Source organism: Varroa jacobsoni, unplaced genomic scaffold (assembly GCF_002532875.2).
Source record: "Varroa jacobsoni isolate VJ856 unplaced genomic scaffold, vjacob_1.0 scaffold_1420, whole genome shotgun sequence".
Lineage (NCBI taxonomy): Eukaryota > Metazoa > Arthropoda > Arachnida > Mesostigmata > Varroidae > Varroa > Varroa jacobsoni.
The window spans coordinates 25417-42117 of record NW_019214322.1 but is presented as its reverse complement, the minus strand read 5'-3'; the positions used below and the strand labels follow the sequence as shown (position 1 = coordinate 42117).

Below are 16701 nucleotides of genomic sequence, written 5' to 3'. Positions count from 1 at the left end.
GTTCTGAGTGGCACAGTAAACGAGAGCGTCTTGCTATCTTTTAAACGAGACCAGGGGGGAAATGGGAACCTTTTCGCTCTCTCTAGTTTTTACCTTCTCCTTATTTACAATAATGGCCGCTCGTCGCAGTGACTAGCCCTAGCTTAATTATCTAATCGTTTCAGCCCACTGACTGGCTGGGCGATGATGATGGAGATGAATCGTTTCTCTATAAATCTACAATAGAAAACAAAAAAAGACCAGCTGCAAATAACTAACACAGGATTTAATTCATCGAAACAATAATCTGTTACATTAAATGTAGCCTGAAGCTAGAAAGCTGCAAAAATGGATAAATCGTATCATTTGAGCAGCCTTCAATAAACACAAGGCTTTGCTTTTGCTCTTTCAGAGAAGAGTAGCGGTGTGGAACAGGGAGCGGATGCTGCCATTTATGATTTACGAAAACTAACGTAGAAGTATGAAAAATGATTGGATAATCGAGAGGTCAATCATGGTACGGCCGTTTTCTGCAACGCATAGGCTAAAATGATCATGGTTAATAAAGCTTCAGGCTTGAATTTTAAGTGTATTTTTTTGGCCAGTGTCACTTGAGTCGATTTAGAAGTTAGGCTATCGGTGTTTTTATCTTTACCGTTTCAGTTTAATTATTCCGGCTCTTTTTGATTCAACGCCTAGTTTAATAACCATTTAGAAAATAGTGTGTCTCGGAATTAAGACCCCTGAAATAAACAGACCTATCAGAAGCGACGATTTACAAAAGATAAATTTGATTGTCGCCGCTAGTTAAACTTAATGTTAACGACATAATGCATAAACGCATTAGACCACAAACTTCTTGCCACGCAGTTTCTCTAGTTAAACGACCCTTCTACCAATATACTTTTTTTCTATTTGATTACCCATGGAGCTCTTATAAGACACTTCAGATGCTCTTATTGGTCTTCAATAGACCTGTGTTTAATCGAGTGGCTTTCGAACAAAAGGTATCCCGCTTCGCAGCGCTTCGTTTACAGACCGTACCGTTGCAGATTGATTTCGTTATGCGGACACATTTTATGCGTTGCGAATATTTCAATTCTCTTTAATTTCATTGCGTTATGCCTACACCTTTTATACATGCCCAAGAATTTGTTATCCCAACTTCAGTTACCAGGGCCGCCTCAGCGGCCCTGGAAATTGAAGTTGAAAACCTTTTCTGCTCCAACAGTCCTCGGCCCCTTCCATTATTCTCAATCACTTCGTTTTCTTGGTACCAAACAAAAGGATGGATGAGAACGGAGACAAAGCTTCTTTTGCACGACCCGTCATCGACAAAATCTCAGCTCAGGCCTTCAGAGCGGTAAAATCGGGTTTACCTCAGATGGTTTGGCCCGACGATGATGGAGAGGTATTGGGAAGTCATTTCATTTGTGCTGTAGCCCGTTCTTACCTATTCTATTTTCGCCTCCAGTTCCCCTCTACTTCTCATAATGACTGCTAAAGCACCCAAGACGAAACGTAACCCCTCACCGAATCTGTCTGCCCGGCCGTTTCAGCGAATGCTTTGAAACTCTTTTCGCTTGCTGTCGATAAATAGAATGGAGTAGTGATCAACGTCTCCCTCAACTGCTCTCAGTTCAGCCGCCACAGTTACTACTACGGCCCCACAATATAGATGTTTCATTCGAGCCGAACCACTAGGCGCTGCAGCCAGCGTCTGTTCGTATTTCTTAGATCTTTCTCTCTCTTACAATACGATCTAGTCGATACTGGAACAGAGGCAATGACGCCCGTATTTTTGCGCAACCCCGTTTTCGCGTTCGAGTTACTCCAAAGGGGAGCGCACGTACACAACATCGGAAAAAAAAGACAAAATGATTAACAATTCGATGGGTGCATGTACAGGCGGACGGTAGATCATATTATATGGAAAAAAGCAACAGACGTGGGCTAATCGGTTTTGGTGGACTCGACCGAAAACATATATCTGAGTAACGATGGAGATGGTAGGGTGGATAACGAGTAAAAAATGTCATAGAGGATCAGCGTCAGCTTCGCTGCTTTCGAAAGACTGACTTCCTTCATTTTGGGAGGCACTAGTAAAATGCATCTATAATCATATCGAGCTAGCTACTTAATGCTGGCATAATTTGTCGCATTTGATTCTTGTTGTTTTAACTAGTCGTGTGCTCCTTTAGAAAGAAACGCTCATAATTTTATTAGAATTTAACAGTTGCTTAATAAAGAGTTTTATTAATTTCCAGGCATGCTTAACGCTGTACAAAACATAAAGGTTCCTATGAAGACCAGCGTCGATTAGAGTAAAAAATCGAAACGTTTCAATGCTTGTTACAGCTCATGACAGGCGTTGAAGAAGCACCCCGTAAATTTTACCGCAGATGCTTCGATCTCATCTCAGCAACAATCCAACCGTCTTGTACAAGCTATTCGCGCAAAGCAAAGGATTCGCTATCCGCATAGCGAGTGCATCGCAAACACCGTAGGCTCTTTGAGTATCGTTTGGACCGCTGTCTTCATGGGCCTTACCAGCAGTGGCGCTGCCATTTCAACGGCAATTTTTCAAATTTTTTCGTTTACCACCGCTACTACTACTACTACTACCACCCCGTTACTGCTGCTGGCGTATCTCGCTCTAGATCTTTCGTGTGTTCCCATGGACTTTTGCCTCCCTCAACACTTTCCTTCCACCCGAAGCCTTAATGCGCCCAAGATCTCGCAGTTCCAGTATCCCCTCCTGCCGACGAGCCGAAAGTTCTATTCTTCGGTGCGAAATTGCGAAATACGATTGTTACAGGTCGGCTGCAGATATGGTCTCGCGTAGCGTAGCGATAGACCAGTGGCCCCGATCCTCACTGTTGTCGACAAACATTGTCCGCCTCTGCACAGTTCTACTCTTTTTTATACACAGTATTGCTATTAGGTCGGATGGCCCCGCTGCTCGTTTTCGTCCTCGGGAAAAACACGAAAGGGGGGCAACGCTGCCAGGTTCGAAAACCGAATGAATGTGCAAAAATCCACTTTGAATGCCACAAACCTTTGTCTTGCCTTAACCCACTGAGTGCATTCTGGCCCCTTGCTGGCTGAAAGGAAGCAACTGCGAAAAAGAAAGAGTGGGGCTACAAGGTGGCGCTTTTCTCGTCGGTTGGGTGATCGAGAGTAAGCGAAACAAAGTTTCGTTGCTGTTAGTCGTAGAATGTGCATGGTCGATCGTATGGATGCAATGAAGGCAGCACTTCCACGACTCCCGCCAGCGTTCGAGACCTCTGACATTCGCAGTAAATGCGCCATCACCGGCTCGTTCGCAGCTCTTTTGTTCGTACGTTTTGAAGTATGAACGACCGGAGATAGGTTGCGTACCGGTCGATTTACAGCTGCCGTATTGACAATGAACTGTAAACAAAATGTAAACATGAAAAATTAAGCCAGAGAAGGAGCACATGAGAGGATCGAAATGGATGTACGATGAACACATCTAAAAGAAATAACGAAATCACTGTGTAAGAACAGCCAGACATTGAAGAAATTAAATCATTGGTAGCATAGAGGTTTTTAGCGCTGTTGGCAACAGCTGTTGGCGAGCTCCAAACCTTACAATGGACGAGTTATCGAAATATCTACTCCAGCCGGCTTATTGCAACGAAATGCTACCTAGGCCTTGTAGCAGGTTATCTTGTAATACTAATTGTTATAGCATCTCATAAAGTAGTTCTTAAACGATATCGGTAATGCTGATTTAATTACTTTTTGCTATCGTACATTTCAACATGACTATAGTGCTTTCGAAGACGATGTGCCCATTATCAGAATGCCTTGATTCTTGGGAAAGGTTTTTGCACAGATATTTTTAACACGACCCAACATAGAAATTAACATGGTGACATTTTAACTTAATCAGAGGCGGGATAGTGATTCAACTCCTATAGAATTTATTTTTCCACGTGACCTTAGGATTTTTCCAGTTGCCAAAAAAGTAGGCTCCAAACTCTGAAGTGCGACGAAAATATTTATTTTTGTTGGAAGTTATGTTTAATCAATTAACAAACAGATTAGCTTCTTTGAAGTAAATGTTATATTCGTACACCTGCAAAGAACGTCCACAAAGAAATATGGCCCCTGGCTATTCATTAGAGAGCTCTAGCTACCGTACTATAGGTAGGACTTTTCCAGAGAACTTATGGCTAATGATCTGTCTGTCGTTTTAGCAGACAGCGAACGTTAAAATAATTGACTCGAAAGAGCTCTACGACGGTTAATTCTAAATTAGCAGTCAAATGTTGATTATCGACGTAAGGGACGATAGTAATAATAGCCTGTTTATTTATTTTGACTCCCCAATAATATTTGTTCGTGCTTTTATTTTTTTCTCTACTTTGATTTTCTCGATGTCCTTTACAGCCAGCCAAATGGAATCTCCGCCATCTCACGTCCGAACAGAGTTTCCTGACGCAAAAAGCTCCGTCCTGCTTGCCATAAACCGGTATCGTTATATTAATGTGATTGGATGCAGCAGAAACATCGCCATCACTATAGGATGAACCTGTCGGGCGGTAGCGGCACGGGGTATTACTTCAACGCTGACTCCAACTGCAAGTTCCTCTGAGGCGGAATGACCATGACGGAATGTAGGTATAAGTAAAAACGAGTACACAGACTGCATTCAACGGAATCCTTTAGCTTTATTGCAGTTTGCCAGTACTCTGTGTTGGTTCTGGTAGGTATTCGGAAATGGCAATGGTATCAGTCGTCTCTACGAACTGTGCGTCGGACACGCTTCATTCGTACACCATCATATTCCTTCGAATAGAACTATACTGCGTTTGCACATATGCTGAAGTGGGAAGTTCAGTATGGGTAGAAGCCAATTGGACTAGTTTTCCAATCAGACCAATGCGATGGACGTCCGCAAATGGCCCAACACTGTGAGCAGTCAGTTAGTCTGTCAGCTGGACCTTAGCCCAGCCACAGCAGACAATGTCTGCTGTAACGGTATCCAGTCGTACTAGCATATACACGTACATACAAACACATACAGCACACACGTTCACGCAGCTCCCATGGGCAGATAACTGCGCTATCGCAACATACGGTATATAGAATACGATGTAGTGTGTGATCATAGACCCTCGTGGTGCCGCCTAGGTCCGAACCAGTCAAGCCTATGGTGTTTGACGCAAACTCACCAGTAAAGGAGTTCTTTCCATAGGCCAGCACAATACACGAGCGCATCTGCAACGTTCGGTAACGTGCTGCGAGCAATACTGTTTGTTAGGATCGGATGTCCGCAAAGCTGTCGATGGTGGCTATCGAAACTAAACAAAGCAGAACTTGAAACAGTGACGCGACACGTATGGCCTTGCCAGGCAGCGCCAACGTTAACCGAAACTGGTCAACAACAATTAATCAGTCACAATAATACAAAGGTCAGGCTATGGTGGAAGGTCTGTAGATGAGTCCAGAATCATCGTAGCCGACAACTGTACAAAAAATACAACCATCGAAAAGGGTGAGCTTTCCTTCAATGAGATAAGCTGCACAGTGCGGTAGCTGCATATAATTGCTAGAACGATCAGCTTGGAAAGTCTTTTCAACGTGTGCAGTACAGATGAACTAAGCTTAACGGCCTGAGATTAACTGAATCAATGTAAAGGAATCTAACTTCGAAGCTCCAGCACCGGTACAGCTTACTGTGTAATATCCACGAATTTTTCGCTGTATATTTTGGTTGATACATATCAAACCTCCTATACGGTAAAGAAAGCGTACCGGATCAATTTAACTAATATATGCGATAAAGGCGCTCCTTCCTCATGACCGCCGCCAGAAGATAAACGGAAAGCTCCACTGTTTCAGGTGAAAATGCTTTAGTCAACATCTTCTCTATGACAATCGTTTCACTAGAATATTTCTACCATTTAGCTCAATTTTAGACCATTTGTCTCTCTCCCACACAGTTCTTGGGACCGACAAACAAGGGCTCCTTAGATAATGTTCTACCAAAATTGTACGAAGTACACCGAACCGAGATCTAAGCAGGCGTTCGCTAAAAGATCGTAGTCGGTTGGAGGAACGTCTGAGTAGCCGACAAAGATTGTACCCCTCATCGACAGTAATCAGCAAGCTAATCTAAACTTTCGGGCAATTGGGCAGATCGAAGTTCTTTTAGTTAGTGACCAGGCTGATGGCATTCACCGTAGATCTTACAATCGCAACTTCAGACCGAAAGCGGAGCGTCATTCTTTTGTTCTCATATATAAAAGCTATATCTTAAATATAAGCGGCCTGCACCTATAATTAAACCCATGTATACAGTGCAATATTTAGAAAATACGTAAAAAGAAATTTTTCATTCCAGCACATTTACATCAGTTTCTTTACCTATCCGTATACATTCGATCTGCCGACGTTTAAGCTTAATTCAGCACGCGTTGGCTCGTGCAAATACCGTTTGCCGTTGTACTACGCGACTGTACGCCCTTTCTCGCTTTCTGGAACAGTTGCCCCGTTAGTTGTCGCAGATAGAAATGCCCTCCTATATATTGCAATAAATAACTTTACGACCTACAGAAGCGCACGACGCTGACAATCACCCCGGTAGCAGTAACAAAAGCCATTGCAGATGCTGTTTTTAGATTGTTGGTACCCAGCCAATTGACTTCCGTTCGGATTCGACTAACGCAGTCCGATTGACGCAGTTTGATACAGGGCGAATTTCGCCCCATGTTCCATTTTCCGTTGTTGTTTTCTCTCTGGATCCCCCTTTCGACGGCGGCTCTTCTTTCCGTAGCGAATGTCTAAAGTGCGATAAGGATTAGCTAAAAGTACTACGTAAATAACTGCAACCACGCTGGCCAGTTAGCCAAGCATATCAAGCAGTAAGATCAATTACTTCGCGATTTCCCTTGGCCTAATAAACAACAGGGCGACGAGGGTAGCGGATAGACTATGGCAAAAAGAATATATCAGCATATTTTAGTGATACTAAAGAGAACTAGCTTAAGCATCGAGTATCGTATTTGGGTATATGAAGAAGAATCACATGTGTGGTCTAAGAAAACCCTTTTTTCTTAAGTTTTAATAATTAGTGAGGTTATTATTACTATTATTATCGGAAAAATAAGAAGTACGTGCAAAGCATTTGTTATTGTTGCCATTTATTTCTTTTAATATCATTGTTGACCAGTCAACATGGCCGATGCGGCCGTAAGGACCTGTCATGTTAGTTGAATTTCTTTATTTTTAAAGGTATTTTAAAGGTCGAATCGAAAATGCGAGAACAAAACAATTGATGGATCGCTTCTTATAATTATATGAATATACAATGACTCAAATTGCTATTATTAATTAAAGTAATATGATTATGATTTACTGTACATTCGTGGTGTTACGTAGACGGATCATTGTTCTCCGCAATTGTTGTTTGTTGTCGTTATAGCCATTACCGACCGATAAAAGTTGCCAAGGTCCGCCTTAGTAGCACTAGCGGTTAACGCCCTTGTATCCCCGGCCTCAGTGTGATCACCACTACCGCCGCTGCAGTTGGCAGTTGGCATAAGCCTGGCTACCAGCGGCAACTGACCTCCGACGAGATAACGAGGCCATCAGAGCGCCGTCTACGCTGGTTCTGCGCCCCTGTGTTGCAGCAGCAGCTCAGGACAGAGATACGGAAGCGACATATACCCGAATGTAGCTGATACATTACCGCAAATACAGCTATACGGAAACTGTTTACGGAAGATCCAACAGCCTCCGGGGGCTGGTCGCTGACGCTTCTAAGACGAAGAGCGAATGACAAATCGGGAAAGGTAAATGATATGGATGCTAGCCGCTAGCGACATTGTTGCTTGTCGGATGGTCCAAACATGTAAGCCGTAACGGACTTGGTCGATCTGCCTGACCAATCTTCCGGGGCATACCCGTAGCACTTGTTCGACGAGTCACCTTCCAGTATCAGCATCTTATCATGTCCCATATTGTACGTCGTGCCGTTGTGTGGCGTTACTGAACACCGTCTCTGTCTCAAATCAGCGGAACCCGCGACCTCGAGCGCCTGTTTCTGAAAGGGGAGATAGGGTAAAGAAAGCAACTGTGTGTGTGTTGGGAATGAAAAAGACTAGCATAGCCGCCCTACGAGTATACTAATGTATACATATCGTGTAGTGCACTACGCTATAGGGTACTGCGAACTTAAGCACGAAGTTAAGCTGCTCTGAGCCGTGTCAGGATCCCCAGAGGACGAGGATTACGATGGCCCGACGGACGTTGCTAGCGCATGGCGCACATCTACTCATACAGAGACGCTAACATACGATAAAACAGTCTTACAAGAACGAGTAGACCGTTTCGAAGAGAGACGGATACATGGACAGACAGAGAAGCCCTGTCGAGAAGCGGGGACTCTAAGAAAGCCAGAAGACATAAAACCATCACGCTTGTTGATAGATCTAGTTATAGTTCAGTGTCGCGCGGTTGACTCGATATGATTTTACCAAATAATGGATGTAGCATTCTGAGTTTACATTGCTCCGTCAGCTTGAAGATCCAAAGGCCCAACAGTTGATCCAGTTCTCGATTGGAGCACAACAATAAGCAAAACGACATAAAAGAGGATATAGTTTGTGTCTTCGCTGTGTGATAATATTGTACATATTGATTGTTCGTTCTGTCGCAGTTTGTCAGGCTCACTAATGGTAAAGGTATGGAATAATTTGGATCCTGAACGAACCTTTTTTTCGAAGAGAATAAAAGCATTGTTTCTCTTGCTTGTAACTCAAAAAAAAAATGTTGAGATCTGAGCCGTAGCGAGAAAAGCTCACACATGGTATGATAGCAGCTATAATAGCGTATAAACAGTTCATAACTGCAGCAGTATATCATATCTAAGGCTACCAACATGAGAGTTAACGAAACAATTTTTCTAGCGAATGTTTTGGGTCTCAGACTTTCAGATCCGTAGTACGCCTTTATATTTTCAATAAGCCGTGCATCAGTGGATAGTCTAAGTCGTAGCAAGTGTCTTGCGTTACACTCGTGTGTAGCATTCTCCATCGTCGTCGGCTCTACTCGACTTTTGACAGAGTAAACATCTAAGTCGAGCTCAAAGTGTCGACGGAAATCCATGATAAGTAGCATTCGCGTGGCACATGGCAGTGTCTGTAGCAGGATACTTCCTCTTTCTCCTTGCAATAGGGTCACGCCACCCTCGCCGTGGGCTCCGTTACAGCTACACGTTGCAAGGCTTCTTTTCTTTCTCGTATCGTGCTCCCCATAGTCCGAAACCACTTTCGATAGTTGCCGACTTCGAAGTGCGGGTTTGTATATGACCTTTAGATGGATGACAACTTGACCCCTATTTCTTCACATTTGTGTAGGTTTTTTCGCACTGTGGTTTTACTGCACCACATCGATCTACTCTGAAATGTTTCCATGATTCGGAATATGGATCTGGGCCGTTGTTGGCGTGACATCGTATTTGTCGTATGAGGAAGCCTACTTTCGTATTGATCTTCTTGTTTGCTCAAAAAGTTTCATTGCAATTTAGAAATTTGGATGCGACACGATGTCCCGCACTCATCTTTCTGGCCAGTTTCGGACGCTTTTTCATTTTCATGAACAGCCTTTAACAGACTTTTCCTCCCACATCAGCTTCTTTTCCAGAATCACTCAAATTATCCAGACGGGCCGTGCGCCTTGCACGTCTACTGTCTCTCGGGGCGTGTTTCTCCTGATTACGGCATACGCCTTGATGACGCCAAGGCAGGCAAATCTTAGGCTTCGTAAATAATCTTGGTTTCGCTCAGATATAGTTTCATACTCGTAGAAGGCATTTTTTTCGATTATTATATTTACAACCGCCAGTCCCAAACTCGTAATGATTTAACCTACGTAAATATCCTCAGCAGCAGAAAATCCTTACCTGTCTGAAAAGGTTTAGATTGTACGCTTTTTTTATTGCCTGTTTTTCATGTTATTTGCGTATGGATATTACACGGTCATACTAGCCTACGACGGCTCCCAGTGGTTCAATTAAGGGACGATTGTTTTCAATTATGGTTCATTGTAAATATTTCTGAAAATCCCATGCATACCTTAATCAACCACACCGCTTCTCTAGATTGGTACACGGTCGAGCACATCGCTACGCTTTTCGAATTTCATTCCGTTACAAGTAAGATCATTGCCACCTTATGCCTGGCCTTGCGCATTAATCATGTCCCTTCTAGTTCTCCTTCTAGGAGGTCTTTACGGGAACTGAATTCTAGTAACAATCATATTGCGATCATGGATTTGTTTATAGGTCCTTGCATCGTCCACTAGCATTTTCCGTAGTATACTGAGTAACTCGACACGATATAATCGCTAATACTGATTATACTGCACTTTTAGATTTACATTAGGAGGAAGAACTTCAAAAACCACGATCTATAGATTTTGTCTCAACTAAACTATGCGCTATTTAGAGCTGGGCAGTGGCGTCTTCCGTTGAGAACAACACCTGTCATATATGTCAGGCTGTGCTGCCTTTGAGCAGCTAAGCTTCTTATGGGACTTCGTGCTGGTCCCAAACAGAGTTCAGGACAAATATTTTTTATTACAAATTATCAGGACAACCTCCTGGTTCCTAGTCTTGCCCAAAAACAAATAGACGAAAAGCCAAACTAACGTTTGAGTAACATTATCCTTCAAATCACCGTTAAAACGGTACGTTAAAACGTATAAATATACAATATTTGGCATTTCTTAAAACGATTTTCGTAAGCAGAACGAATCTAGGTCCGTTCAATAGCGGAAACGTCAGGTTCTCTGTTTAAGTATTCTGTTTGATTAATCTCATCACATCGGTTTATCTTAACTTTTCAAGTTAATATTACTGGCGGCCCTGACATCTGCAAACAAACGTTACAAGATGGCGCTATAGTCCAATGAAGATGTAAACATAAGTCTACGTAACGTCTAGTCATCGAGGCACTTCATTCACACAAATAAGAAAAAAATGAGAAGAAGGGGCCGATGTTTAATCCTCTCAATCAATAGATAAAGATAGAAAGCCGTTTAGGTATACGTATATTGTGACTTTGAAGGTGATCTATACATTCTGCGGGTGAAGGCGGTTGGGCCTGGCGTTTGGGCAACGTAGACATCGGGTAATGGAAACAAAATGCTAGTTCATCTATTATTTGAAGAAATTTCTAAATACCGTAAAAAAAGCCAGTAAGGAACTAATACAATTAGCCGATTTATTTCGTTCAGGTTGTATAAATCTACAGAATATGTTCTTATTAGATAGTATTGAAGGAATTAAAGAAGAGACATTTTGTATCAGTGATACTCTAATATATTATCTTTTAGCCGTGAAATGAGTAAAAAATGCTGCCGTCTCGCAGTATAAAAAATGTGTGTTTTCGCAACAAGTATTTGCCTTACGAAACACGTGAAGCCATCCTTACCGAGACGAGTATGAAATGCCCGTATCAAGTCATTTATTTATTTATTAATTAGCACCTGAAAATAGGATAATCAAAAAAAGAAGACTCTGTGAGTGATTCATTATAATGTCCAAGAATATCAGCTCTTCGGCGCTAAATTGCGTCGTTTTTTTCATTTTCTGTATTGTTTTTCTAATGTTTCTTTTTTTTATTGCGGATTTATTTAGTTGCAACTAGATCAGTTTACCGATGGCTGCTATTCATGCAGACGCGAAACAACAATGGCTAGGTCTAATACAAAAAAAACTGTATACTACCTGCTAACTACTATACCACAGGTTAATATTGAATATCAAAACTGGTTTGTACATAAAGGCAATCGTTTATGAACCTTGTATGAATGGAACCGTTTAAGGACATTGTATTTAACGAACATTTGGTTTACTGTTTCCGTTTACTTTCTACTATATAGAATATACATAACACAACTTTTGTGTATTTTTTCAGTTAAAGTAATTCTCTTGCAAGGTCACAGCTCACGTTTTTTACTAACCGCACGAGACTGTATCGTTTAATAGGAACAGAGTGAGCGGAGTTAGTAGATGCCGGATCAGCGCAGTCGGGGGTCTCTCCTCTGGACTGAGGATCAGTTACATAGCGTCCTTCTGGATTCCAAACACTTCCCCCACCCTGAGTGACTCCTTGCGACGGGTGCAGCTGACACAAAAAATGTGCCTCCGTCTTAGGAACGTGTTGTATGGTCTTCATTGAAGTGGGCGGCAGCCCCATTCGACACCGTCGTCATCGCTGCAGCTTCAGCCTGTGTAGCGCCTTTCTGCCAAAAACTGAAAAGCATTCCGCACACAGCGTTTTTAGAGCAGGTCCAGCAGGTTCTCTTCCTTCTCCGCGCCATTCTGTTCTACTCTTCCGTGTCCTCTTAAGTTCCACTGCCCTTTTTCTGAATACGACTGAGCCTCTAAGAAAAGGAAAGCTTCCCAGCGCTTTCGCCGTGCAAGCTTTCCGATCTAGGGCCTCTAAATACTACAGCGATAAAGCCGCCCTTAGAGGTAGTCCCTTCCAGCCGATCGGCCCGCTCGACCCCTCTCTTGGGCAAGGCATTCGACTTGGGCGTTCGCGTTGTAGCGAGGTGCTGTAGCTTGGGGAATCAGTAGCAGTAGCATCCGAGGGCTCGCAATCAGAGAGTCGGTACTGCGTTCGGCTGCTACTGAGATCGCGACAGTGGCGGCCGACTATTCGCTCAGTCTCTTGGGGACTATTTGAGTTGGAAGATAGAGACTGACAAAGGGAAGAGGGAGTGGGAGTTAAGTCAGGCCCTATCGGCCGTGCTGAACAATCCGCTCTGAGAACGTCTGCTGCCACTAGCCGCACGGCCTATCTGCTACACTGAACTAAAACTGTAAATTTACTCCGAACGAAATGGACTGAGTAGGATGCGGATGCCGAGGAAGCAGCTACCGCTGTAACGGGCAGCACGTAGCTGTGTACGGTAAGGCCACACGGTGACTGGGTGGTAAGGCAATCCGGAGGCTTATTGATGCTGAGCGAGAAGTAAAGTATAATTTGGCCCATATTTTTCTATTCAGGTCATCACAGCTTTGTAAATAGTAGTCATCGGATAGCATAGTTATCAGCATGGGCAATTTGGTTATCATTTTGGATTTTATATGATAAAGATTACATAAGTGAGAGCTTTTCGTACGCTGGAGCTGTAGCTGCAGGTGTTTTTCTTAACATAAACATAGTGCTCGTTTTAATGTATGTTTTATATTTTCTTTGAGGTCAGTCGAAAGGTTGTATTGCTTCGTGTAATCCATGTTCGCTTTCAATGGGACCACGGTAATCTAAAACGTCGCTATCGTCTGGATTTGTGTGAAATAATACGAAGGAGAATATTATTTGATTATAAGTAAACCGCTGCCACCTCAAACGACAAACTGATGGTATGTGCAGGCTCAAAAGGGCTTACTTTCTCTCCTATTTTGTATCGAGTTGGTCTATTCAATAAGAATGGTAGTCCTACGTCCAACACTGAAGACTACCTAATTCTCACACTTGAGTGTTTAATTTAAAAAAAAAAGTATATATATATATATATATATATGCGATGTTGCGATATCATTACAGGCGTCTAAACTATCAGTTCTTAACTATGAACGCAGGCTAAATGTCTGTTTATCATGAATCTCTTAATTTAGGTAAAAGGCAGAACACTAATTTATTACGCCACAGTTATATCCGGTTCCGTTTGGTGTTTGAAAACATCTATTTTTTTTTTATTCAGTCATTAGTTTTCTGTCTTAGCAAGTGTATGAATCTACACCTTGTTACGAAGATGAAAAGGCAGTACATCGTAAAAGATGCACTCCAATGGTTTGCCTCGCCATAGCTTCTATAGCTATTTCGGGCCCACGGCAACAGCAAATGTCGAACTTCATTCATAAACCCTGATAGACGTGTTGAAATTGGCTTAAGGATACCGGCCTTTGTTTCGTCTTCATAAAAATTGACAACTGCGCCTTAATAGAACCACAGTTCATGGATCATCTTTGGTGCGTAGGCCATCATTCAAACACGTATGAGGTAAATATGATATTTAATAGATAAGATAAAAAAAAAAAAAAAAAAAACATTGAATCATAGAGTGACTTTAGATGATACTTTTTTTTTACAGGCGCTTGCTTAGCTCAATGAATTTTTCGGATTAGCATCCTGTTCTATAAATTCTATTATGGTATTAACCCTTTACGATTAAAAAGCCTTAAAATGCGATTGTGCCCCTCAGGCATTGACAATAAAAATGATGAAAGCCACGAATACCTTAAAATAAGTTTTACTTATGCGTACATGATGAGAAAATGTTTCAGATAAAATCAATTATCATCTACATAGAATATGGTGGACGCCAATCGTTTTACACTGTTTTGTCCCCAGGCGTCACATTAGAGCTATGGTGCGAGATGTCGAAATGATATATATATATATATAATATATCAGGTATAATAAATATACTCAAAAATAATGTGAGCCTCCAGCGCCGTCAAGCGAGGCAAGAAAAATAAGACGAAACATAATCTTTGAATTTCATTATATCCAGTGCTATCGCAACATTTGTGGACAATTATAGGTAATCGACTCCAGTATATCAAACAATTTTAGTAGATAAGAATTGTTATTTGAAATGACGTATAGCTAACACGTCTTCGGCCTGATGCAGCTTATCTATTGTACTCCTGCGTTATAGCAAGATCACCTGCAATCGGCCAGCGTGTTTCCGCAGCGATTGACTCCTCGGGTGTTTAGCAATGCCAAATGCGTGTCTACCATTGTCTGTCTATATAGAGCAATAGACATAAAGGGAAGAGGCTGCCACTCAGTGTGACAGTTGCAGCTGTGACACAGGACAGCGTACTGTAGCCTTCTAAAACTAAATCCTCGGCCCTGGACGAAAATTTGTTGGGGGAAATTAGCATTGGGGGGATCTGGCGCCGCAGCAAGTTGCCTGCCTGGTCGAATACATATATATGTATATATCTATATGCTTTATTTTTAAGATCGAACCTAAACAAATAATACATCAGTGAAACCTTTTGCATGCGCTAGAAGTGTTATTCTTGACGGCCATAACTATTCAATGTCGCCATTATCCACAGCGAATTTTGGACCTAAACAATTAGCCAGTCAAGTTTGAAAGTTTTCTTTTTTTTTTAAATAAGCTTCAAATAGTATCAGCGGTCAATATCGGTAGATATAAAGCCATTAAAGTGCCACTCGAATATGCTATATATAAGAAATTTCAATGAATCTACATTTTGAGCTGATAGCAGACCAAAAGCCCTAAAAATGTAGGAACCCAAAACGGCCAAAAAGTTGGAAAAACGCGAAACGTTTTAAAAGCGCAAACCGTCTCGAAAAACCTAACTTCATGTGTGAAAAACTTAGATGTATCAAAAATAGCTTGATCAATTTCGATGAGCTTTTTGGGCCTTTCCAATCTGAACCCTATTGAAGATCTTCCGGTTTGCGTCACGAAGATCTTCTGTATATTCTTAAGAGCCACATAGCAATTGACAGTAATGTAAAATTGAGCTAAAGTATAAAGCTTTCAATTTTGCGGCAGGCTTTTCCACCGCAGAAAGATTAAGTAACACCTAATTTCCGTTCAAATTCCAAAAGTAGCGCATTTTTGTCGGCCATAACAGGTCTGTTGTATTCTTCTACAACGAGCATGTTTTTGCCTGGAAATAGGAGTGGACTAATGCATGCCCGTTAGGGCAAACGGTTCATGAAAATTTCATCTCAGTGCACCATTTTGAAAATATATATACACATTGAACTCTGTCGTAAATCACTCAAAGCAAAACACATTCCGTAAGCTCAAACTATTTCGGAATTATAATTCTTCGATGGATATTGCGGATCGTCTTAGTGAACACCGATGTACACTTGGAAGCATTAACCGCTTAACGGCGTTCTTCGAAGCCAACCGATGAAAGCATTACTTCAGTGAAGTTCTTCGGTGACTGGGACATCTTAGGTCGTCGTAGCGAGTGCAGTAGCCGCATTGACAAGCATGTTTACCGTTACGGAACGAAAGACAGGGTCGTCTGGTATGAGAGTGGAGCGGCGAGATCTGTCAGAAACATATGTCTGGCACGCAAAGTCCGACCAAAGGTAAACCTAAACGCATGAACCGTCGCCTCCTTTAGCACAGGTAACCCTCATTGCCTCGAGTACGCTAACTGATATAAAACTACAAGAGACAATTTTACCAAGATTCGTATCTGGTAAGTGTTGCATCACGGTTGCTAACGGCATAAGGGAAGTCCCTTTTTGAACAGGTACGAAAACGATGTTGCGTGGGTCTCTACAGGTCGATGGCGCGGTGGTCAGATGCTTAGAGCCGACATGGAATACGTTTTCGGAGAGAATAGCTCCTGAAATAAGAATATAACAAGAAATTTGCTAGTATTCACTAGGTTGAATCAACTTAGTCTGCCGTCATCATAACTTACAATGTTTTAGATACGCAATGTGTTAAAAAAATATCGATGAAAAAGGTCTTTGATACACATTAGGAATCGAATAGAACAACTTTGTGAAAATATTTCATTTTAGATTTAACTAATAATTGAGCATTGCTCGAGTCCAATAATAAGGGATACACGCCGTTTAAAAAATCGTATAGTAACGTCTTCACCCGCTGCGTCAGTGGTTCGCTGTAGAATCTGGCTGTCTTCCTAGAATCGACCCAGGA

At 42.0% G+C, this 16701-nt stretch overlaps 1 protein-coding gene across 12 annotated transcripts in view; it reads right to left on the bottom strand.

Moving 5' to 3' along the window:
• Positions 1-7137: 7137 nt before the first annotated feature.
• The window catches only part of LOC111269841 (uncharacterized), a 29763-nt gene continuing 20199 nt past the window's right edge, over positions 7138-16701 (bottom strand). For 2 of the 12 annotated variants that reach the window (XM_086972241.1, XM_086972247.1), the window contains 3 exons: positions 16026-16381; positions 11967-12271; positions 11213-11502 (listed from right to left, as the gene is read on the bottom strand). In XM_086972241.1, coding sequence (XP_086828367.1) covers positions 16125-16381 — 257 coding nt within the window. In that variant the 3' untranslated portion in view covers positions 11213-11502; positions 11967-12271; positions 16026-16124. Of the gene's footprint in view, positions 8057-11212; positions 11503-11966; positions 12272-16025; positions 16382-16701 lie in introns of those variants that run through there. The other 10 variants (XM_086972239.1, XM_086972243.1, XM_086972242.1 and 7 more) reach the window with 7 other exon arrangements.